The sequence below is a fragment of the Anguilla rostrata genome, chromosome 11 (assembly GCF_018555375.3).
Source record: "Anguilla rostrata isolate EN2019 chromosome 11, ASM1855537v3, whole genome shotgun sequence".
NCBI classification, from domain to species: domain Eukaryota; kingdom Metazoa; phylum Chordata; class Actinopteri; order Anguilliformes; family Anguillidae; genus Anguilla; species Anguilla rostrata.
In genome coordinates this window covers 13,558,847-13,584,305 of record NC_057943.1, presented here as the reverse complement: position 1 = coordinate 13,584,305, position 25,459 = coordinate 13,558,847, and the positions used below count along the sequence as shown (strand labels likewise).

Genomic DNA, 25,459 nt, shown 5'->3' with positions numbered 1-25,459 from the left:
ACTGGGATAAATAGACCAAATAATCAGTGCAGTGAGCTATATAATGTTTGATTTGGGTCTATACTCCACAATTTTAGATTTGCAATCAAACCATTTTTTATTAAAGGATATTTTTATAAATTTTGGTAAAAATTACAGCACTTTTTATACATAGCCCCCCATCTCAGGGAACCATAATTTTTAGGACAAATGGCTTCACGGGTGTTTCTGATTCATCAGGTTTGTTCAATTACTTCCTAAGCACAGGACCCTTAGTTGCACTACAGACTACTCATGTGTAACCAGATTGTGAAATTTTGAACATTGCTGTTTGTCTGCTTTTATAGTATGTTAAATGTTGAAATTTTGTTGTGTCTGTAATCAACTGCTGCTTTCTTGGCCAGGTCTCTCTTGAAAAAGAGAGTTCTAATCTCAATGAGACTAACCTGGTTAAATAAAGGTTAAATAAAAATAAAAACTTTTTTTTAAGTATGCAGCCTTGATTCTAGGCTTTTGATTGCGTTTGGAGTCTGGTATTGGCATTAAGTGGGTATGGATAATGGAAGGATGGGTGGATGGATATACTGGAATCAGCTTCTTTATAGGCACAAATGAATGATTTGAAACTCACCTCTCCAGCTCTGTGCACCACAGGATGTCCTCCTTCCCATTCATCATGACAGGGAAGTGTTGGTCCTTACCCTGCTTGATGGAGTTGGACCGTGTGGTGATGGTGCGCACCTTTCCAAACTGGAAGGAAACAGGTGGTGACAAAAAAGAGACTGGTCCATTATTTCAACTTCCATTAACCTGGTAGCATGGCACAGGCACAGAACATAAGCTATCATTTTCACACACACGCGCGCACGCACACACACACACACACACACACACATGCATTGGCCTGGGTCCAATACATACTTAAACTTAGATAATAAAAATCACTTCAGCTAATCCCTGATAATTGTCAACAAAATGTGTTATAATCCAAAATATGCATTCATATAAAATGAGATTTTTGTTCTGAATATTGTTAAAAAACATATGGCTATTTCTGAAATTGTCAGTAATCGGCAGTGATTTTTCATTTCCCGTTTTCGTCATTTTACTTTCACAGTGAACATAAAAGTCTAACCTTTGCCACGCGTCCATGCTCCAAGCAATCCTGCAACTCCAGTTTGTCCATTCCCGAGGCACACAGTGGTCTGTCACAAAGATAACAAGCGTCTCTTAGAAACTATGCAACAAAACAGTCTTCTCTTGCAATGTAAATGCTATGTAAAAAGTTGTGTAAGTCGCTCTAGATAAGAGCGTCTGCTAAAGAACGCCTGTTTTCTTCACAACATTACCATAAGCACCTTTGCATCAAACATGGCAGAATGTCTGCGAGTAAACGTGGGCTTAGGAAATGGCAGCCTAGCCATGCTGCAGGAGTCTCCCCACTCACCTGTTCATCCCAGGTAGGTTCCCCCAGAAATAACGAGCCCTGTGCGCGGCCGAGACCTCGATGGCGTCGATCATCACAGGGTTGCACTGAAACACAGCAGCATGAACACTGGTCAACACACCGGTCGCCACAACCACCAACAAGCTTCTGCTCCCTAGTCTGTCATCAGCTCCTCTGATGCAGCGTCAGCCATTAGTTCTTATGTTTACCCAGCAACTGTGCTGTGGTTCTGCCAAATTATCACAAACTTGCACACAGAATTACTACCTTCCTCTCAAAATATCTGTAAATGTATGCTGAGTATACAATATACATGCTGCTGTTGGAAGAAGGCATGTTCTTCATTCGCTGTGAAAAACTGAGATACTGATACAAATGCCAGTATAGCTTCGTTCCTGTACATGCTTAATGCATACATCACCTGCTTAGCCATGACTATGGATTAAGTGCATTAAATATAAAAATAAAATAACCTCCAATGGGGAGCAAGACTACTGGGTTTTCACCTAAATTTAAACCTGCTCACACCACAACTGTGTACTATTACTGCAGGTTAAGGTTCTAGAATCTAGAATTCTAGAATCTAGACTTCAGTAAAGTAGAACTCCTTTCAATAGACATATTTTATCTACAGTATAAGGAATATGGAAGAATTTTCAGCTTTGAAGTAAAACTATTTTTACAACTGTTCCTGACCTCCAGGAAGCGGGAGATGTCCCTCTTATCGTTGACGCCCATGGCGACCACGTTCTCGAACATCCAGAAGAAGGGGCGGTCCTCCCCCTCCTTGGGCTTGGCTTCACTCAGGAGCCGGTAGAATTCGAAGAACAGCCTACCCGTGCCCTCTGCAGAAACATTTGTTGAATTCAGTCCCTTCAAGTACTGTACTTCACTTACAGATCGACTATAGATACTACTATCTATACTACTATTGTATGTGTGTAGTCCCTTATCTAATTGTGTGACCTGCATGGTTTGTCACGTACACACACCAACACAAACACAGACTAGCTATATACAATGTAAAACTACTGTTCACACTGAATCTGTCCAAGCAGAGTGGAACCAAGGGAGTGCTGGTCACAGTAGGCCATTATAAATAATGATTTTCAATAACTCTTATTTGTTTCATTATGAATCCAATCACTACAGGCCAGGAAATGATAGCTGTAACAACCTATAATTCTTAAAAAGAAGTTCCTGCCTTGTCTTCTCACGCATATTCACAGAAGGTCAACTGTCACCAGATATCTTTCACTAGTACAGACAGGGAACCAGAATGAAGGATATTTCTGATGATTGATAACCTCTAGAATAACTGACAGTCTAGGATGATTGTGGATTAAATTGCTAGGCACCAAATTATATCCAGGGAAGTGGTGTAGCTCAGCGCTCCAGGAAGTACATCCCTCTTCAACGTACCTGCTTTTACATATGATCATTATAATATTCATTTATCCAGGGCATGCTGAACAATTTAGATTTTCATAAATCATATTTATGGACATTCCCTGACGCAAGTAAATATATATTCCTGATAAATAATACAGAAAATGTGACTAGAAGTAAATTTAGCTATTATGTCAATTATTTATGTCTGTATATCTTGCATTATATCACTGAAATCATACATATAACATTATATGATATATTTAATCTCAATGCAGAGAAATTTTCTTGATATCCTTGCCGTGCTACAAGCAACAAGATAAAACTCGTTTAGATGAGAAAATTATTAATTTGACGCTGAAACCTGAGCTAAAAAAATGAACTGAAAAGGCGGCATAAATCAAGAATATAAAGAGGCCCTATACATACCATACAGCCCCTTTCTGGCTGGATTGACGATGGAGAGGTCATTGCATGGACTTCCACCAATCACCAGGTCAAACGGCCCCCATTCTGCAATCTGTGTGATACAACAGCGCCACGCTCTGTTACTTTTAGTGTCCTGCAGCATCAGGCTCAGGTGGCCTTCCTCTCAGTTCTCATTATACACTTTGCTGCTGGAAGTGGCAAGAGTGGGCCAGTAGGGGGCCTTGCAATCAAGCAAAATATAGTGCCCCAGTACAGTGATGGAGCAATATGCTCTAGAACAGTGGTAACCAACCGCCAACCCTGTCCCTGGATACCTACCATCCTGTATGTTTTGATTTCAACCCTAAATTGGCACACCTTCCTCTACTAATCAGCAGCTCAACAGAGATCTCTAGCTGTTGAATGAGGTATCCTTTGTTAGGGCTGGAGTGAAAACCTACAGGATGGTAGGTTTTCCGGAACCGGATTGGCTATCACTGCTCTAGAAGGTACTGTCCTTTGGATTCGACATGAAATTGAGGTCCAGATTCCCTGTGGTTATTCAATCCCATGGCTCTTTTCAAAAGAGTAGAAGCACTAAGCTCTGAAGTCCTGCTCAAATTTCCAAGCTGGCTCTGTACATCTGGTCATCTAATCATTCTCTGACATTGACCAACATGGTAAATAACAATGAATACTACTACTAATACTACTACTACTACTACTACTACTACTAATAATAATAATAATAATAATAATAATAATAATAATAATAATAAATAATTGTGTGGTGTCCATAAACGTTATGCTCTCAAGGACATGTAGCCCAAATTTGTCTGTGTGGACCTATGTTCAATAAGTTATTAAAACCTACGTTGATGTTCATTATTGTAAGCTGTTGTTGACTGGGGAGGGCAGGTCTTTGTTTTCTTGTAGAAAAGAAACTAAAGGCACTCACGTGAGCTGAAGATAAAAGCCTTTAATTAGATGTGCTTACAACATTTAAAAACATGCTAAAACTCCCTTTCATACAGCAAAACTCAACATGACTGGTTTGTTACATGGGTTCCATTAACTGCTAAAACTCCCTAAACAATTTTTTTCATTGAGTCATTGATGTGTGTTTGACTTTCGGTTAAACAATGACCATGGCTATCCTCTGCAGCCCTTCCCCCACCATCGCCACTCTTCCTCTGAGGTGCATTGCTTAATGTGCGCCTGGTACTTAGAGGTGGGCATTAACAGACTGCAGCCTCAGGGTAGGCTTAAGTTCCCAAACAGGGCGGGGCAACTGCATAAAGAGACCAAGGAGTCTTAGCTCCTTTTGGTCTGACGGTGTGTGAAAGGGTGTGTGAGTGAGGGGGAGGGGGGGTTTGTCTTTAAAAATCTGGGCCTTTGTCAGATGGAATAATGTCACTGGCTGACATAAAGGCTTTCGCAGCTACTGTGTTTGCTGTGGGCCAGGGGGGGCGGGGGGTGGGCTCATGAAACAATCACAGAGACAGGAGCCAGACACACAGGTGCAGTCAGAGCAGGCATGTCTGTACTGATGATGCTGTGTAAATATGCTGACATATAATGCGTTCAGGTGAGCGGGAGAAGGAGATGAATGAAAGCAAAGTCCATGGACACAAAGGCAGACACAAGACACTGAATTTATGAAAAGTTCATAAAGGACTCTTGACTGCCACCCACAAGAAAAGTATCCACACAGCAGGTTGCTTTTATGCTGCAAGACTTCTCACAAAAGCTTACACGTTATATTACTGGCGTATCGCCATCAGCTAAACTGTGGACTTGTAAACGCTCAGGTGAGATGAGATATAATGCAGAATAATAAAGAATAAAGAATAATTTTTCATGAAGCAAGAATAGAGAGACAAAAAAAATGAAACGAAGACAAATGAAGCCCGCATTCACATGGCATGATTTTCTCAACTTTGCTAGGAGTCATCAGAGCATCTCCTAACCCCCTCCTCTTCCGGGTTCTCCACTCACGTTCTTCCGGGTGATGTTCCGCACGTCGTGCACGTACTGGATTCTTCCTTCATGTCGGACGACTCCCACGGAGATGGAGTCTTCACACACCTCTGACGCAATGTACTGGTCCACCTTGAAGCCGAGGTCTCTCAACACAAGATATCCTGCCACACAAACACACACACACGGACGCACGTGTGCACACAGAGAATGGTGATTTACTGAACCTGGCATTGTGTCAATCACTCGCAGAATAAAGGGTATGAGAAAGTGCTTATACAAATGCTTGTCACTGGGGTGATAACCTACAGGTACATACAATTGTACCCCTCACCAGCAATATATATTTCATTTGCACCTTTTTTGTTCGTAAAATGTATTTTATTATTGTACTTTCAGGGTACATTAGGTAAATTTGTTCCTTAATTTGTTTCCTAAAGAACACCTTTATTTCTAAAGTGATGACTACAACAGGAAACAAAGGAAGAAATTGCAGGAGACTGTTTGTATGGTGACTGGGTGTGGCTTATGGGAGAGGCTTAAGGAATAATAAAAATGCCCAAGGGAATCCCCATGCTCACCAGTGGCAATACCGTCGAACAGAGAAAGGACACGGATTGGACGTCTCTGCTCTGCCGGGACCGCTGGGTAGATCTTTGGACTTTCCTGAACAAGATTATATGCAAGATTAAGCTCTAGGAATCATTGTTAATAAAACTAAAACACTAACCAGAGAGCAAACACCTGCACATAAAAAAAATCTTAAAAATAAATAATTCCAGAATTCATTTCCTTTGTTATGGCCTGGTAAATGGACTGCATTTATATAGCGCTTTTATCCAAAGCACTTTACAATTGATGCCTCTCATTCACCCATTCACACACACACTCACACACCAACGGTGAAAGGCTGACATGCAAGGTATCAATCAGGTCGTTGGGAACAATTAGGCGTTAGGTGTCTTGCTCAGGGACACTTCGACACGCCGAGGGCGGGGGATCGAACCGGCAACCCTCCGACTGCCAGACAACCGCTCTGAGCTATGTCGCCCCCATAACATGTGTTATGTTTCTGAGTTCCTTTTTGAGATTAAAGTTTAGTTGGAGGTCAGCTCAGATTCATAGCACTACATAGAGCAGATGGTCTTAAGTGCAGCCACAGAAGTGGGGCACGGCACAGGTGATGCAGTCCCGCAGACCACAGGGTGCCACGCTGGGTAAACTCACAAACTCCTGCCCGTTGTCGTTGATGAAGAACTCCTGCAGCTTGATGCTCCAGTCGTGCCGGCGTCGGAGCACGCCGTACTGCAGGGCAGGCTGGCACATGTAGCAGCGCCAGGGGTCCAGCACCCTGGCACTGTCCGAGGCCCCAGGCCCCACTAGGATATCCAGACAGTCCACGCAGAAACACCTGCACGGGCAGTGAGGGCAGACACAACAGCTTAGAGCACAGGGACTGCTGCTGGCACAGATGGAATAAGAGCGACAGGTAGTAGTGAAACTAAAGGAACAGGAAGAGTTGGGTAGAACAGGTGCGACTGAGAAAATCTGTAGTCAAGATTGAGAAGATCGGTGTGTGTGAACTGGTGAATGAGAAGTGCAGTCTGAAATTACTCTGAGAACCTCTGATAAAAAATGGTCTCTTTATCATAAAGTGGACAACAGTAGCAACTTTACGAATTGCTATGCCCTGCATCACGTTATTGTATTATCGCTCATCTTCTATCATGAGCTCTTAGAGACCACCAGATGTCCTGCTCTATCCTGAGGGAAGGTGCGAACGGGCCCCTCACCTGCAGCAGTTGGCGTTCCCACAGAGGAGCACCTCCCGGCCCCCACAGCATACTGTGCAGTAGGACTGGTAGCCATCATCGTCATACATGTAGGACATCTCTAAATACACATCCTGGCAAGTCAAACAGATGAGACATAGAGAAACGTATTTAAAAAATCATTATGTAGTGAGAGGGTCTCTAAATGTACTGTATGTCCTAGCACATTAAGATAGACAGGGTGCAGAGACCTTCCTCCAGCCTAAAAGGCAGTTATGTTTGATTGTTATAACAGGTACAGCACCAAACAGATGTCATTATATCTGTATTATGAATTCCAGATCACCTCAAGAGTGTTAAAGAAAATTCCCCTGATATACATGAAAATTTCCTCAGGTACACTCAAACTTAAAAAAAACAGATTTTATAAGAACAATTCTGTGTCCCGCATTTTTTCTTTTCTTATGTTAATTTGGACTGCTGTAACTGGGCTCATCCATCATGGTAAAAAAAGAACAACAGGCTCAGCTAGAGACTGAGTACAGGAGACCCAGAATGATGAATGATGAACTTTGAGAACTGATTCCTCAACCCCATAAAGGAATTTTTGTTGACAATGTTTTTGTCATTTTTCTTTACAAAACACAGCAAGTAAGTCTCTCAGGCATCATCCTCATCATCATCATCATCAGCAGCAGCACCAGCAGCATCACCATCAGGATCATCAACATCAATATCATCATCACAATCCTCATCCTCATCTTCATCATCATCATCATCTATCAACAGCAGCAGCATATCCTTTTCTAAACCCATCAAAGCAGAGGGGACTCAAGGAAGCATATGCATCCATGAAGAAAGGACTGCAGAAATAATCTGAACATCTGACATTGCTGGAAGTGCTTTGATCAGCATGGCCCAACTGAGATGCGCCATTCTTTTAAGCGCAAGTATTCATGTGCAGGCTTGTTGGGATGCAATTAAAATGACAAACAGTCTCTTCGGCAAGCTCACTCAGGCCTTAACTGATTTCTGTGGACATTTGTCTACAGGGCTGAAATTACGCATGACATGCTGGAGGAATGCTTTCTACAAGCTCACCCCCAACAGATTTATCCTGATATTACATTCTGCCCTCTTTGACTGCCAAAACTGGCAGCGGTTTATAACCAAATATACAGGAACGGATCTAGCACTAGTGACATACTGACAAAATCAAAAATATGACTACATTGGGAGTTAGTGGTATAGTATGTGATAATTAAGCAATGGGTTTTCAAGGTAAAAATCTGCATAGGTGACTTAGTCTAATGTATAGCCAGCTGAATGCTGTAGCCTATAAGAAAGGTATGTCAAGACTGACTCCAGCCAAAACTCACTTTGAGTCAAAGGTCCTGAGCAGCTCAACACTAAATCATCTTTCATCTCATCTGTCACTCAAAAGGAACCCAAAGGACATTATATGCACAGACCTTTGAACTAGTGAAGTTGAGCTGATTATTTTAAAATGCTCATTCCCCAGTACCTTGCATGTTTGGCAAAGTCCTCCTTCAAAAAGTGGGTGAAAGGTTGCCGCTCTTGTTTTCCCACAAGAGAGGCAAAATTCTGTTCAAAATAAAGAAAATTTAAAATTATCAGTGAATTTCATAACATGAAATAAAACAGTATATGAGCTCCATCACAGCTGTTTGGCATACATACACTTTAAGTAATAAAATATACAACAAGTATTTAATTTCACACCTCTTTGAGTAAAAACATGGGTAATTTATTACTCACCTTCTATGCTTCTGTTATTCTTCAAAATTTCATGGACCATTTGCTCTGGAATGTAAAAAAAAAAAAAAACCACAAATAAATAAATATATCTTGGCCTTTGAAAATCCTGGTATTGGGTACTTAAAGTGATCATGCAGCTGCTGGCCCTTGTGTGACCTCTTACCTCTGCTGTAGACATCTTCAGTGCTCTGCTTGGCCTTGCACAAGTTAAGCTTTGGTCTCTTGGCTGTGGGGAAATACTCCGGCAGACTAACGTCAAGGACCTGGTGATTCAGTGATCCATTTTCTGAAGAAGATGACCATAGTCAATGTAAGTACTTATTTCTGCAATAAAATGTTACTTATTGATACAACTGTATTCACATAATAACAATGGCCTGCATGACATAACTGTTCTCTTTGCAAATCCAGCAGTCAGCAGCATTATTACAGTAACTGTATTTGAGATCCTTTCTTCTTTTAACTACCTCTTAAAGATGTCAAAATCTTGACATTTTCAGACAGACAACAACAAGGAAAGGTATGCTTGAGAACATGCATACCTCATTATGAAGTAGTGCTGTGAGTGATGTCATTTTCAAACAATGTGTTTGGGGTTTGTAAATCAGGCCCTTAAAGTCTTGTTATAAGCAATTTCATCAGAGGCCATAGTGTAGAAGGTCTGATAACCGTCATTGCTAACATGACAGCATTTCATAACATACTGGTAATTTTGTGATTGCGTTGTTTTTCTTTACATCAGATAATTGTTCAGCATTTTCTTAAATCCACAGATATATTTGAACTTGCAGATATTTGCAGGCTACTTGAATTCAAAGCAGGGATAAAGATTAATCCATCTGTTAGAAAATACAGACAGATTGATACAGATAGTTTGGTAGATTGGCACACAACATGGTATACGAATAACAAAGGAGTTGACCTCTTAAAAGTAACCAGTATTTTTAAGCAATTAAATTAATCTTTCGGAACTGCAGCCAATATATCACAATATATTGCTGCACATACCATTTCTATTAACTATGTAGGTTATCTACTCCAATCTGATTATAATAAATAAAATGTAAAAGATGACTGGAATTAATTGGCAATAGATTATTGGGATAATCAACACAATCATTTATCAAGCAATATATACAAAAATAAATACATGTTTGTTGCCAGCCATGCTCTCCTTGCACATGCATATACTGTATGTATGATAACACTGTGCAGAGAGACATAGCATTGCCAACACTATATCTGGTGAAAGGAAAATCCCAAAATATATGTATACTATAACTGCAGCCTTAAGCAGGTCCTCAGGCTATGTTTGTACTAGGATCTGAAACAAGGACATAGGCTTCAAATTACGAGCAACAAGTAAAACCACCTCTAATAACAAACCTGCCAATGTAATCAGACACAATAGAGAGATCGAAAGAGGAAAAAATATGCCTGTGAGTTTTTTTCTTTGAGGGCAGTAGGGTAGGTTGTCAGTTCATGATCGGGAGATATGATGTAGCCTTTCACAATAAATAAGAATATGCAAATTCACAATATAAGCCGTGACCTGCTCCACTCATTTAGATGGGTATGATTGCCCTTTTTTAAGGTTGGCTCAAACTGTGAACTAGAGAGCAATTCCGGCTGTGATCACGGCGACAGAGAGAGGAAGGGGACCATTATACCAGAGTTCTCTGTGGGTTTGAGCCCCTCAGACCCTTTGGGTTGGAAGCCCCCATTGGCCCAGTCCAGCATGGGCTTCACAAGGTCCTCTGGGTTGTCTGACTCGCAGGGCGGGAAGGTCTTCTGGGCACGCATACTGGCCATCTTCCAAACACAAACAGACAAAGAAACAGACAGCTGTGAATGCACGAGGTTGGTCCAAAAGACAGTACTGGCAACCCCTGGAGCAAAGCAATAAATTACCTATGCACAATTGAAACAACACTCTCAGCCTCAACCGGGGGTGCTAAACACAGACAGACTAACAAATGGACCGGCATATACAGGCACACTGCTCAATGACACAGACAGACCACAGCACAGCTGTAAAAGACATACAGTGGTTTGAGATAGACAGATGTTCCAAATTTGGATCAGTGTTTCAATTTTAATGCAAGACAAACATAAACCAGGTGCCAATGGTCATACCTATTTTGACTTGCTTTTAGCTATCAGAAACAATATTTAATAAAGCAGAAGCGATGCAGGATTATTGGGGAATTCCAAAGACAGACAGGCACATGCATATTTACTTTTTTGACAAAGTTTACAACCATTTAAAATGCATATACTCCTAAACATTTTCTTCTTTCTTTCAACAACTTTGCCAGGACTGCTTCATAACTTCAGCCAATATTTTTCGTGACACCCAGCCTTAGCAATCAGTTTCCCCCTTCACCAGAATTCACCAGAAATTATAATTTCACAGCTGTTCTTCTGGGGGGGGGGTTATGCCCCTTGCAGTTCTCGGGGTCTATGCATTTCAACCCCCCAATATTCAAACTGAAGTTATGCTCTTGCATTCCACCAAAACCGAAGCATAACTCATTTAGCCACCATGTTATGTAATGTTTCAGAGGGGTGTATATTAATGCACCCTACAACTTTTGTGTGTACCCTTACTGACACACTGCCTCTCTTACCAGAGACATCACTCTCAGTAAACACGCTGGCTTAATAAACTACAATAAAATAAAATCCCACATAACACCTCTCAGGCCTTTCCTGTTTCTCTCAGTTATAATTTCTCTCACCTCCAAGGCTTGGAAGATGGCTCGCCGATATGATGCCAGTTTGGTGTAGGAGGCCTGGTTGAAGAACTTGGGAAAGGCTGTGATGGAATCCAGCTTGTCTGCAGAGACCTACAGACAAGAGAGTAGTGTGTGTGTGTTTGTGTGTGTGTGTGTGTGCGTGTGTGAGAGAGAGAGAAATATGAGATGAGTAAACAAATGCACAGATGCACATGGAATAAGCTGAATATTATTATTATTATTATTATTATTATTATTATTATACTACACAGTCTCCTGCCCTGGTATAATATGGGAGGAGTGGAGTAGTTCCTGTGGCTCTGTTTACCCTCACCTCTGAGAACTTTCCATCTCCAAACCACTGCAGCCACCTCATGCCATGGGAGGCCTGCCTCTTGCCTGTGGCACGCCAGGTCACCACGATGCCCGGCCACCAGGAGAAGCCTTTGATCTTGCCCCACACCAGCTCCCCGATGCCAAAGCCTTTGTTGTCCTAGAGAGGAGGGTGGAGACAGCAGAGGGGAACAGCAGTTGAGCAGACAGCTCACGCATTAAGCCCTTCTCCACGCGTAAAGAAACGCACCAGGTGCCAATGGGCAAACAAGGCCGGCGTGATTGTACAGCTGTTCAGCACCCGCTTCATCTGCTCACACGGGCCCAAACTTGCTTTTCAGGTATGCTTTGTTGATAGTAATGTTTTTTTTTTTTTTTTTTACTTCCAACTTGTTGGAAATCTAAATCATCCAGCTGCAGAACTGTGTCTATATGAATCCCTTCATTTAAAACTGAACTGGTGAATGTATCAATACACTTGAAAAGAAAACCTGGTTTTTCTATATTTTTACAAGAGCTGAGGTGAGTTACTCGAACTGAGAAAATCAGGTTAGAGAGTCAGCCTATATGTCAAATATATTCTCACACCTTACAAATGGAACACAGACAGGGAACAGGACCACCGACAAAAGAATAAGCAGGTCAGAGACATCAGTCTGGTGTGGGATGTGGGAGGTGGGACAGGGTGAGCTCAGGTCCTGCTGTTACCTTGTACTCAGGCTGACTGACGCTTTCAGCAGAAGCGAGAGAGGAGGACGTGACACTGCTCTGCGCCGAGTCTTTTGAGTCCTGTTCAAGCAGCTCCAGGGAAGGGCCTTCCACCACACTGCCCACCATCAGACAGGGACTGGTGATGGCCTGGCTCTGCACATGACATGACACAAGACCATGGTTACATCCCACATGCTGCTTACTCTCCCAGTCTGATCTAAGCTAGCTAGGTTTCCTAGTTACCTCTGACTGAGGATGCTCAACTTGGCATCCGACCACATGCAAAACATTGCCATTTTATATGGTATAGGCATGCAGCTTTTATCTATCATGAAGATTTTTTTCATGTAGTTTTTTTTACAGACCTAAAATACTGCAATATGACCTGACCTCACAATATACACCTCTTTCACAAGAAGAGGTATAGATACATCATCTCCCACTTTTTACAAACAAAGCAGAGGGTCTTTTAGCTCCAACCCCTGTGACAAGGTGGTTACAACAAAGATCTGATATCTCTGTTTCTGTGTGTGTGTGTGTGTGTGTGTCTGCGTGTGTTCTCAGAGGGGCCTTTCTGGGTTAATAGACTGGTGTGACTAAGAAAGCCTGCAGCCAGAGCTGCTGAGACTATATGAAGTTGACTCTGGTTATGTGCCCAGTATCCTTGCATCAGGGTGTCACGCGTCTCACCAGAGGACTTCCGCGCTCCTGCTTGCCCTGCCGGCCTCGGTCCCGGCTGCGGGGCTTGCTGTGTGGCGTCAAGCCAGCCTGGAAAATAGTCCTGGGAGGAGGCCGCTGTCTCAGGCCCGTTTCGCAGCCTGCCCCGGCCCGCGATTTGTCCTCCTGCCAGCCAAATCAATCACCTCAAAATCATCCACCACCACAACATCAGAAGCACAATCTAATGTTTGTTACCAACACATATTTTCTGGGGGGGGGGGGGGGGGGGGGGGGGTGGACAACAACAACGTAAGACAGAGGGCAATTTTTCTGACAGTTAAAACCAGTTCATCCTGCTGTTCAATAGGCACACAGCCCAAGACAAGCATTCCAGTTTCGTGACCTAGAACCATTTGAGAACCACTTACAAGTGGGAAAAAATGCTCAAAGGGAAGGCGTGTTTGTTTTGATCCATAAAAAAAATCCTAAATTTTTTCTCTCTTTTGTTATTATCTCCCAGGTTGTTTTGAAATCGTATAGCCTGCAGCGATTGGATGTTCTCACACTATTGGGGGAAGTCATCTCATCTTCATCAGATAACATCACTGCTCAAAACCTGTTAGAAAATAATCAGTTCAACCCAGTTTTTATCTCCAAGCTCTTTTTGTTCCCTATCTGCTTACATTCCCGCATCTCTGACCCGCCCCCCAAAAAAAGAAATTACCCTTTAACTGATTTGTCCCTTTTTTGCCATCCACACATCCACCCTACCATGCTCACTAGTCAATATTATCTCTCTATGAACTACACTATCTCTACAAGCATGGAACAATTAGGGCTTTCCATGTAAATAAGCACCAAGAATACATCTGTCACCAATGCATGCCTATAGTTTTCACGTGCACAGCACACAATATTGCTGTTTTTGTCGTTGCATGCCATTATAACTGTATAATGATTGTTAACATTAACCTTTCCAACAAAGCTAGTGGCTTCTCCTGTTCACAAATTGTGGGGTAAGGCTGCATGTGTCACTCAGTACATCACCAAATATACTTCACTTTAAATACCTTCTTCATTCAATAATTTCCTGAGATAATTGGTAGGTGGAGGTTATAAGCTACATTACTCCTGGGCATTAGTGTGCTGTAGATTCCATTCTAGTCACACACACCCGCCTCAGTTCCGTTCAATGAATCCCTGCCTTCCCCAAGTCCACAGATATGTGGTGATGGTAATGGTAAGCAGTCAGACCCAAATCTGCTAATGAATGTACCCCTCAGGTTAGCGTACCTCACCGTAGGAGGAGTCCCAGACGCACTCGTCCTCAGTCTCAGAGCGCTTCCGGGTTCTCTTCCTGCCACCTGCCAGCTGGTTTGTATCTGTCCAAGGAGAGAGAGACAATAGAGAAAGAGAGAGACAGAGAGCAACAAGAGAAGGATAATCGGTACGATTCTCTTGAGAGTAAATAAAGAGCGGGGCTCTTTATTCGAAAAAGTGCAACCAACCCTGGCATAAGCCAGATCATTAAGGAGTAGTCATTGTGTGTTGTTAGGAAAAGGCTCACCTACATTGTTAAAGGGGAATTACAATTCTGTGAAGAAATCTGGGGACCATTTATGGACTTTCTTAAAAGCGGACATACAGGCTATTTTTTATAAGATATTATAAAGTACAAAACTATTATGTGTTCTGAGGATATCTGGGGCCTAACTGGAAAGTGTGACTGTTGTTGGGGATATCTGGGGTCTAGCTGGAGTGGAATTTCTATGGCCATTTCATGACTATGTATGCTCAAAATCCTATGTTAATACATCATGCCAAACGGGCTGCTCATTGCGTTATTTTACTTCAGTCTACTTAGGCTGTCTGTTTAACCTTGTAATTATCACAGATTTATCTATGTTATAGCCTGGGTGTAATTGTTTACTTCCTAGGAAAGTACACAGTACTTATTTCTAACAGAGGTGTTTCCAAAGACGTTTTATCAAAATTCATAGAAAGCACACACCATTGATAACTACAAGGTAGTCCCCTGAATTCATGGGCAATAGAGGAGGTGTTTCTAAGTATTTCGGTTTTAGGTTGTAAGTATTTACCTAATTTTTAACAGTGGTAATTACCCAATTATGTGCTATTTTTACCACATATTTACCTAGTGAATACCTAGAACTTACGGGACTGCAAAAAGGAAAATGACCAGATAAACAGTGGGAAGGGTGAGCTGATTTAGGAGTAAATGGTGGGGCATGTTTGGGGAAGAGTGAGTATGGGCATGGGTGGTGATTGGAGGGGGAGGCATCTCATACCAGGGGGAGAGGCAGCGCCGTCGTTCTGCTTGGGGCTGAAGGGTGAAGGCGGTTCAGCAGCAGTCAGGGGACTGTTCTCATTGGCCATCCCCAGGCCACTGTCGTTCTCTGACAGACCCTCCACTGCAGACATGTCCCCATTTACGGCAGCCTTAGAACAGACAGGGATGGAGAAAGAAAAGAGAGAGTGAGAGACGGAGAGAGAGAGAGTGAGACGGAGAGAGAGAGAGATGGATAGAGACAGAGATAGAGAGAGAGAGAGATGGAGAGAGACAGAGAATGTCTCTAAACATGAGACCCAGAATGCACCAAACAAAAACCTCTCACATTAAAAGATTCATGCTATGGTATCAGAGGGCATCTTCCAGGTGCCTTCCCTAACACTTGCAGTTCTGTATCAGGCACCCTTGACAATGATGCAAATGTTCAGGTGGAGCACCGCCTGTAGGGAAGGAATATCAACGCATCCTTTCTGATGTACAGAGCCCAAAGCACCTGCATTATTGACAAGTAAAGAAACTGTATCTACCTCCCCTGGTTTTGACTTAAGAAAATAAAACTTGTTACACTGCCAACCTCAAGATATTATTTGGTTGTTTTTCCTTGGCTTCTCAAATCCTTGACATTGAAAGAAAGGACCCCAGGGGTGGAAGACCTGCCCATATCTGCCCTGTTGTAACTCGAATGTGGGATCTCAGCAGAGAGAGGTCCCTGTGAAATATGTATCAGGTTGGCATGTGCCTTTTGGAAATGCATTTTAGACACATATAAGGTGCAGATGAGGAAAGAGAACGAGGTTTTCAACTCACGGTAAGTCACGTTAAAGTGAATAACAACAAGCCCCGCCCACCCCCTCTATTACCCATTTAGAGCAGCAGCCTAGGTAACATTGGTGATCTTTTACTTTGAACGGTTTGAGAATTAAAAAAGAAAAGAATGATTTTTGATTATTTGATTTAACAGACGACATGCGTGTTTAAGACGGACAATCGACAAATCAACAAACTGATCACATCCCTAAGAGAGATAGCTACACATTTAAAAATAAGCTTTAAAATGAGAAACAGCATAATTTTTAGGATTATAATTTCAAAACATAAACTGTTAAAGAATGATTTCATGAATCAATTACAGCACCGTCAAAGTATGAAAAAGGGGGAATAAAGGAAAGTAAAAAGGGTGTGTTCAGCCACGAGGAAGTGGGAAGAGGGAGAGTGGTCAGAACGGTGGGGCAGACGGCGGGTCTGTGTCCATCCTCAGGAACTGAGGCTCTGCCCGGGAACAATGCGGCCTGCTGTCGGCGACGCGGAATCTCCGCAGGAATGCCAGACATGCGCCGCAGCTGTCCTCCAGGCGAATCGGCACAGCGCGCCGAGCAGCCAGAGCAAAGCTCGGCCAAAAAACAGTCAACACCGCGCCCACACCTCCTCTCAAAGCTCTCCGCCTTTGCCCGCTCACGTCTCCTTAGTCGCTGCACGTCTCTTACGGCTCAGCGCCTCCAGAATGACGGTAATAAAGTGCTCTTAGGCCCACCGGTTTTTCAGCGGAAGGCCGGAGACATGCCGCCACAGCAAACCTCAGGCCTGCCGGCAGCCAAATAACACAGCCCTGCCTGACACTATCAGAATTGCACTGATTCAGGTTTATGGCCTTGTAGAGCAATGGAGAAATGGAAACAGTAAAGACAGACAAGGAAGTACGAATTAAGTATCAAGGAAGTAAAGGACAAAGAAAAGTGAAGTAAAATGGAGAACTGAAATTACTGAAAAAGAGCACACAGAAAGATGGAGGGAGTGAAGAGTAAGAAAGAGTATAAGGAACAGAAAGCAACTGAGAAATTTGTATATGACGAGAACAAAAGAAAGAAAAAAAGACTGATGGACGAGAGAGAGAGAGAAAGAGAGAGAGAGAGAGAGAGAGAGAGAGAGAGAGAGAGAGATCAGCAAGGTCACCTGGAGGTGTTTAGCCTTTCCTAGCATGAGAGAACTGTATAAAGGACCCCCTCATTAAAGAGATTAAGAGTGAAACTCAGTGATAGCTGAACAATTTCCCCTCCCCCAAGTACTGCAATGTACATAAACAATCTCTCTCGCCTCTCCCCTTTTTGTTGAATGCAAATAATCGCCTCCACAAACCTGACATGGTGGCAGCAGGTCTGTCAGACCTGACCATTTATCAACACTTATGATGTGAGAATCACGGTAAGCCTTCACCACCAGGGAGAGAAAAATGGGCAATGAGAGCTCAGTGAGAATGCCCATCAGTGTGAGCATGCCAGAAAAGTGCACTAAGCACAAGGATCATCAGAGTTAAGGGTATATGAGAGAAGCCATCGGGGAAAAAGGTATCTGTCTGGACCTGGTCTGACAATAACTGCAGTTAGGCACTTGCAGCAGTACTCCCAATACTAGAGCAGTGACTAAGCAGACCCAAAAACATTTGTTTTGCGCAATTACTCTCTCAACTCATTGACTGAGTGAGCAGCTCCCCCAAAGTAAGAGCAATACCTCCCTTTCACCACTAGATGGCAAAAAGGCCCAGATAAGAGACCACAGGACTCCAAACTGCCTTTCTTGGCGGTGTGAGTGAATGTCATGCCAGTGAAACTACAAAATTAATTAACTTTTAATGAACTATCATCTTTCGTTGCGCAATTTAAGCTGTTCTAATCTGTGTGTGTGGTGTGAATGTCAGTAAAATAAGAAGGCTACTACATGCCCATTAAATCACTATAAAAATGACAGGTACTCCTCCCTTCCCTGCCCCTCCCCAAGGGCACTGTTTACACTGAGAATGGGTGAGGACACCCCTTAAGTATTTTTTCATTATATTGCCATGGACAGTTGTGTGGCACATTTTGAAATACACTTTAATTTAAAAATATTTTTACTGTTCTTAATTACATTTTAATATTAAACACCGTCGCCTCTTTTTTAAGTCTCCCTCCTTCATTGTAAATATCCACATGTCTGGTGGTAAATGCTAATTTCATCAATGCAAAAGAAACTACAGAGCAGCCATCAATCACTTTACATTACAGAATCTTTCTAATCACACATGACAATGTATGTTATCCTTAATACTTTGAAGCTGATGGCAATGTCACAGTTAAAGTACTGTACAGATCACTGGCTTGTATCGTGTCTCACACACTGAGGTATACACAAGTACACCCAGTCTCCCAGAAGGTCTGGGAGTGTTCCAACTTTAAATGGCAGCTCCCACACTCCAACAGACCACGTACAATCTCCGGGAAATGTTTTGCTATCACAGAAAACCTTTTTTTAGTTAAATTCCACAAATTATTTTCTGGTATGCACAATTTAGGGTCATAGAATAACCATTAAATGGATATCTGAAAGATTCAGTAGAAGCTACATCAATTATTTAGTAAAATTTAATTTACATTTATTAACAATCATGTTGGTGAAAATGTGCACTGAAGAACTTCAATGATTCCAATAAAATAACAGCATGAATGTGTTATTGAAAACTAGCCAGGTGTGCGTATGTGTGTTTGTAAATGAGAGAGAGAGAGGGAGAGTGTCAGTGCCTTGTGTATATGCATATTGCATGCAGCGTAGTGCACTGATTTCAGCTGCATTCAGATGGAATAAAGAGGGCTGCAAGCTCCGATAGAAAATAAAAGGAACAGTGGACGGACAAACAAACACCAAATCCCATGCAAATACTGTACGGTGCAAATGAAGCAGATTCAATGAGACCCCTGTTTCTATAGGGTAAACTGATGGTAATGCAGCAGTTACAGAAAGCACCAGCACATGACCTTCAACTCCAGTTTCCTCTGCTTTCTTTCAGTAATTCCAAGCCTCTCTCTCTCTCTCTCTCACACACACACACACACACACACACACACACTCTGTCCCAGCAGGGTTTTGGTGAGGCTCTCTGAAGGGGCCGGGTTGCAGGGGCTGAGGTGGTTTTGGGGGTCATTCATTCATTTTGCCTTTGTGCTGTGCTATGCTAGGCCCCCCATCGCCCATTCCTGAAGGGGCCCACACAAGACTCCATTTCAGTCAGCTTTTGTGAGTATGAAAAAAAGCCCTGAAGTCCTGAAGCAGGGCCATAGGCCAGGTGGCTGAGGCCCTTTCAGCATCTTCCTTCAGTGCCATCCCAGCTCAGAGGTAGAGAGAATCCAATCGGAGATCACAGATTACAGGCTTTGATCACCTTCTCAAGCTGGGAAAAGAACACGAAGGGTGAGTCCAACCAGCTGCTCGACAGGCAACTCGGGGATCTCCCAAAAGACCAATGCTCATCAGGTCTCTCACCCAGAATTCCCACAAAGGAGTAGAGACTAAGCCAAAAGCGTCAGGTTTCACACCATTGCACACTGCATACCTGTTTCTTTTTTGTTTATACTTAGCTAAATTTCCGTGACGCTAAAGACCGTGATGTTGCTACCTCATTGATGAATAAAAAAATAAGGAAACATGAAGATGCCATACAGAAGGAAATAATTCGTACTCAGGGTAGTTTTAGGGGAATACCACATCCCATGGGAAATTTCATTTTGGCAAATATCCAAATGAGGCATGAAATGCTTAATACCTGCCAAATGGTTAAATCTGTGGTTCTCAACTTAAATTGAGCAAGATTGGCTGTAACCAGAAACCAGAATACACAGTGATCCCAAGAACTGAGTTTGAGAAACACTGGGGTAAATGACCAACTAATATTTATTTATTTATTTATTTTGGTGGGGGGGGCGAGAGGGGGGGGTGGGGGGGTCATGATATTCCAGAACGTGTACACTCTGTGATCTTGATGGTCTGGGAGTCTTGTGTTCGGTGATAAAGAGATGATAAGCAAAATACTCTCAATTCATTGTCAGTCATTAAAACCACTTAATCAGAAGCATTTTCTTAATTTATTTTCAAAATGGCAAATTCATAAATTTCATAAATGCCAAAACAGAAAAATCCTTCAAAAAAGCACCAGGGAAACAAAACCTTGTTTACAAAAATAGCTGTGAATGGCTGGCTCAAGCCATTTGCTAAAAATGAAAATAAATAAATGAATAAATAAACACATAAATTTAAATGATGTTGCACCTATACACAGCTAATTTCACACACATACCTCCTGCTGGTCAGACAGTCTCATCACAACGCATCTTCAATAAGCAAAGTGCAGCCTGTAAAATGTTTTGATGGGAGTTGAAGTCTATGGCTGGTTAAATAGATTACTAGAAAACCTAGACCGCACCTCCCACCAGTAGCACTGCGAAGCATTTTTGGCAATCTGCCCACTGTACATCCCCTCAGCCATCTCCCTCTCAGAAAGTCTCTGCCACAGTAGTGCGCTTATAGCATGGTTGCCTTGCATTCCCTGGGAATGAAAAGTTAAACAACATCCCCCAGAAATATCTTATAAGGCACAAATGTTCCTTATTTGGTTCAGGTAGCTGCTGTCAAGGTAGCTGCTGACAATTGCATTTATATCGCACAGAAAATCTTACACGTTCTGGTCCACAAGAGCATACCTCATGATTAGAAACACAACTCCTGTGCTGGCATAATAGCAGCCTGCACTTCATCGGACATGGTGGATTCCTGTGCAAGCCTGCAAGAGTTCTGTGCCAAAGTGGGCAACCAGTCTATTAACTGTCAAAACTAATAGATTCTAATAGGCATGGAAAACAAATCGCAGGAACTGAGAGAACTGGTGCAATGACTTAAGGGGGAGGATGATAATCTCTTACAGGAACGAGCAGAAGCCCTGGCTGCTAGAACGTTTAATAACCCTAGCTTTGTTTATTATAAGCTCTCCACTTTTAATGGCACCACCCATTTGGAGCAACTATTCCAAATTCCTAGAAAGAGGAACTGTCCAGCGTCCAAAGGCACTACAGGTATGAGCATTACAGTATGGGTTGAAGAGGTTCATTTTAGCATATAGGCTAAGCATTTAGCCCCTATTGATCAAACCTATTTCATTTATTATTTAGAAGCAGAGGCAAAAATTAGGTATCGGACCAGAGGAGCAACTTGAAGCTGAATCAGTGTGCTGCATCCAGGATTTGATGGCTTCCAGGCAGGCAGTGACTTGACAAACCTCAGCAGAGATACTGCTTTTGGTCCTGATGTAGATTTAAGAGTAAATAGTGCACTTGCCTGCGGGGGTCATTGACGTCACTTTAGAGCCAGGTTCAGGAGGTGTTCTAGCTACTCTTTGCTCTCATAATTGGCAAGTTAAAATACAGTACAAAAAGCAGTTGAGTCTCATGAGCTGTCAGTTCTCACCCTATTTGAGCAGCAGAAAACCAGGTCCTTACCTCAGAAGTATGAATCAGTGTTTTCAGCACACAAAGGGGACTTAGGTTGTACTAACTTGATTTCCCATAAAAGTCCTTTATTAGGTTACATACCAGTTCGACAGAGGCATATCCCTCCTTCAGATTATAGGGTGGTAAAAGCCCATATACGGCAGCTATTAGGTAACCAGGTGTTCAGGATAGTAACCCCTATGCCTCCGCAATAGGCAGCCTCTGTATGTGCAGGCATCACAGGCAGCCGAAGAACAAAACTCAAAGAGATGCCTTTCCTCTCCCTGGGACTGAAGAGTCATTGGACACACTATCAGGAGCAAGCTGGTTTTCAACAATGTGTCTGGCAAGCAGCTACAACCAAGTTCCAGTAGCTGAAAAGACTGCCTTTTGGGCTCTTTGAATTTAACCACGTACCTTTCAGCCTTTGCAACACTCCCAGTACATTTTAGTGGCTGATGAGTAAATATTTGGTACACAATATTTTCAGTTATTACAGTTATATCTTGATGATGCTGTGGATGTTTTTCTCCACACTAGACAAACGTTAATCACCTAGACTCTGTGTTTGGATGCCTGCAGTACGAAGACGTTAACGTGAAGTTGGGGAAATGTTGCTTTTTCCAAAGGGAGGTAAAGAACCTGAGGCATGTCATTTGCAGTGAAGCTGTTTCACTCATCCGAGTGAAATCTCAGCAGTTTCTAATTTGGAACGTCCCATTCATTTTTGGGTTTCACCAGCTGTTATAGGTGTTCTGTATAACGGTTTTCAAAGCTCACTGCCACACGCCATCTGCTCATAGCTGAACTGACCACACAAAAGACCTGCAAGCCTCTAGATAAGCCACTGCAATACTCCTGGACGGATGAGTGCAAAAGAAGTTTTCAAGGTTTGGTTGGTTGCTACACCCATTTTGACCCATGTTATTTTTCTTTCCCAGTTATCCAGGAGGTGCATTTTCTGGACAGACAATAAATCCACTCAGCCATCTGAATAACTGCCAAACAGGGTGCGACTGAACAGCCTTGGGCAATCTAGTTGGCTGCTTTCGATATACCGCGTGGGACGTTCTAATGAGAATGCAGATTCTCTTTGAAGGAAATATCCACCCCTGCACCTCTGGAAAGGGTTCTCTGTGGACCCACCCTTACCTGAACCCCTGGGGCAGATACTTGCTGACAGTGGGTCTTACCAGGTGAGTCAAGCTTTCATTTCTGCCTTGTTATCCTATTCGGCAGCTGACCCTGCTACACTTCAGAAAGCTGACCCTGTTATATAAGTAACTTCTCTAGGTTCTGGCAGTGTAAGCAGGCCCGTAATCAGGCAAAGTAGCAGGCACTCCCCAAATGGGTGTCGAAATTACTGCAACAGTGGAATAGGGTGGTCCACCCGAACAGTCTTGCTTTCTTCGGCCAGGCGGAGAGGAAGAGGCACATCAGCTACTTCTGAGTGCTTAAAGGAAGAGGTAATGTGGCAGCTACACCACAGCCAGGGGCACCAATGTGATGAATGTACCACTGAACCAGTGAGACGTATATCTTAATGGCCAGGGATGTACCGTAACATAAACCAGTGGTGTCAACAGTGTGAGCGATGTATGGTTGGCCAAAGCTACCCAGCCTCCAGTCCAGACCATGATGAGCCACCTCCTTGCTTCAAAACAGAATTCATGCTTCTTGAACCATCTCAAGATGGCAAAGAACAAATCCTGATTGTGACTGATGTGTTTTCTAAATTTACACTTACATTTCCAAACAGAGATCAATGAGTCTTGACTAGCCTGCATACTGGTGAAAGAGTGGTTCTATAAGTTTGGTGTTCTAGCACACATTAATTCAGATCAAGGTTGAAATTTTGAGAATGCGCTTATCCAACAGTTGTGTCAGTTATGTAGCATTCAAAAGACTTGAATAATGTCATAATGTTAAAATTAGTCCCTCAAGCTTACCAATTTTCTACCAGTTCTCCTGCTAGGTTTAGCAGAGCAGAGCAAGCTATGCCTTCTGAGGAGGACAGCGATGACCCAATGAATAGTGACCTTTGGATAATGATGGGACCCTCCAGTACAGCAACACCACCACTTGTATTGCTTTGTCTTCCTGTGACAGCATCTATTGGTACTATTACCACTCCAGCCCCCTTGGATGTGGCTTCCATGGTGTCCCCAAAGATGACCCAGGCACCAGTGGGGTACTTTCCCTGAGGAGCACAAGCCATGTCACTACCGGGATGCATTCCAATGTTCACCATTTCCCAGTAGCACAGCTTCTGCATGGCTTCTGCTTTTTTCAGACCATGGAATTGACTAATGGTCAGGGTGCTGAGACAAAAGCCGGGGGCAGACAGTAACCAAATGAACTCAGAATTCTGTTCTTATCAATGAACTGTTTCCCTCAAGCCCAGTACCTATATGGGGCGACATGGCTTGGGAGGTAAGAGAGTTTGTCTGGCAGTCAGAGGGTTGCCGGTTCAATCCCCCGCCCTGGACGTGTCGAAGTGTCCCTGAGCAAGACACCTAACCCCAAATTGCTCCCAATGAGCTGATTGGTACCTTGCATGGCAGCCTTTCACCTTTGGTGTGTGAATGGGTAAATGAGAGGAATCAATTGTAAAGCGCTTTGGATAAAAGCGCTATATAAATGCAGTCCATTTACCAATATTTACCATCCATATAGCCTGCAGCAGTTTGTAACGCCCCCAATTATTCTTAATAAATATCACCTTTCGCTTGTTCAGCCTATATAGTCAGCGAACTGGCTAGGTGCATAAGTTCTCTCCCAGTTTCAGCAGCTCACCTATCTCCACTGTATTTTCTTGCTTGTGGTAGGTAGGTTGGAACTTGATTTGACATGCAGCCTGCATAGCTTATTTGCAGATAGTGAAGCGTCCTTACATATAATAGGTGTTCATGACGAAGCGGTGGTACTTTTGATGTTAATCTGTAGCATCATAGCAGAGTAAGATAATGTATCTGTTTCCTTGGCTGAATGCATTGTTTTTGTAATGTGGGAGCGTCATGTATTAGTGCAGCATGCAACAGCGTGTTTACAGTGACAGACAGTACTTGATAAAATCTGTAGCAATGCTTGTTTCTCAGGATTATCATTTTCTTAGTAGGTTCAATTATCCAACTGTTGTTTTGCCTTTTTAGACTAGCTCATTTCTACATGCCATTAACGATTGGCAGACTTTTTTTATTAGTTATACTCACAGGAACTCCATTTAGACTGCTGTCGCAGGTTTCAGCGATACTGCATCAAGACGGTTATACCCGCCATTGTGCGCGGGTGGTTCTGTGCGTGCGTTTAACAACAATATGCAATGATATGATATGCAGTTATATTTTGCAACGAACACATTTGTGACTTTACTGCAGAATGTGTGCCTCGTATCTACATGGTGTGGTAAGTAGTTCTACTCTCCCCCCTGTTGGTATGCCCCCTCTTGTAGTCAGCTCCCCTCCCTAATACGTCCTCCTGTCAGAGGTAAAAAGTCCTTTTGGTATCATCTTTTTAATTATTATATTGCAATGTCATGTATGTACAGTATACCATAAAGTCTGACCTATGAAAATGATTTTATGTGAAACTAAATAAATCAATTGAACTTGTTTATCTGAAATCCACATCTCTGTTCCTTTACAATACTGTGCCAATGTGGGAAA

At 42.7% G+C, this 25,459-nt stretch overlaps 1 protein-coding gene across 1 annotated transcript in view; it reads right to left on the bottom strand.

The window, feature by feature from the left end:
- The window catches only part of dnmt3bb.1 (DNA (cytosine-5-)-methyltransferase 3 beta, duplicate b.1), a 34,769-nt gene that overhangs the window by 2,735 nt on the left and 6,575 nt on the right, over positions 1-25,459 (bottom strand). Inside the window, exons 3-21 of the mRNA XM_064298044.1 lie at positions 15,506-15,656; positions 14,490-14,578; positions 13,227-13,379; positions 12,534-12,689; positions 11,827-11,985; positions 11,496-11,603; positions 10,425-10,566; positions 8,918-9,040; positions 8,755-8,799; positions 8,501-8,580; positions 6,997-7,109; positions 6,431-6,614; positions 5,785-5,869; positions 5,222-5,367; positions 3,245-3,335; positions 2,123-2,271; positions 1,427-1,512; positions 1,115-1,184; positions 611-729 (exon numbers count right to left, since the gene is read on the bottom strand). Coding sequence (XP_064154114.1) covers positions 611-729; positions 1,115-1,184; positions 1,427-1,512; positions 2,123-2,271; positions 3,245-3,335; positions 5,222-5,367; positions 5,785-5,869; positions 6,431-6,614; positions 6,997-7,109; positions 8,501-8,580; positions 8,755-8,799; positions 8,918-9,040; positions 10,425-10,566; positions 11,496-11,603; positions 11,827-11,985; positions 12,534-12,689; positions 13,227-13,379; positions 14,490-14,578; positions 15,506-15,656 — 2,249 coding nt within the window. The remainder of the gene's footprint in view (positions 1-610; positions 730-1,114; positions 1,185-1,426; positions 1,513-2,122; positions 2,272-3,244; positions 3,336-5,221; positions 5,368-5,784; positions 5,870-6,430; positions 6,615-6,996; positions 7,110-8,500; positions 8,581-8,754; positions 8,800-8,917; positions 9,041-10,424; positions 10,567-11,495; positions 11,604-11,826; positions 11,986-12,533; positions 12,690-13,226; positions 13,380-14,489; positions 14,579-15,505; positions 15,657-25,459) is intronic.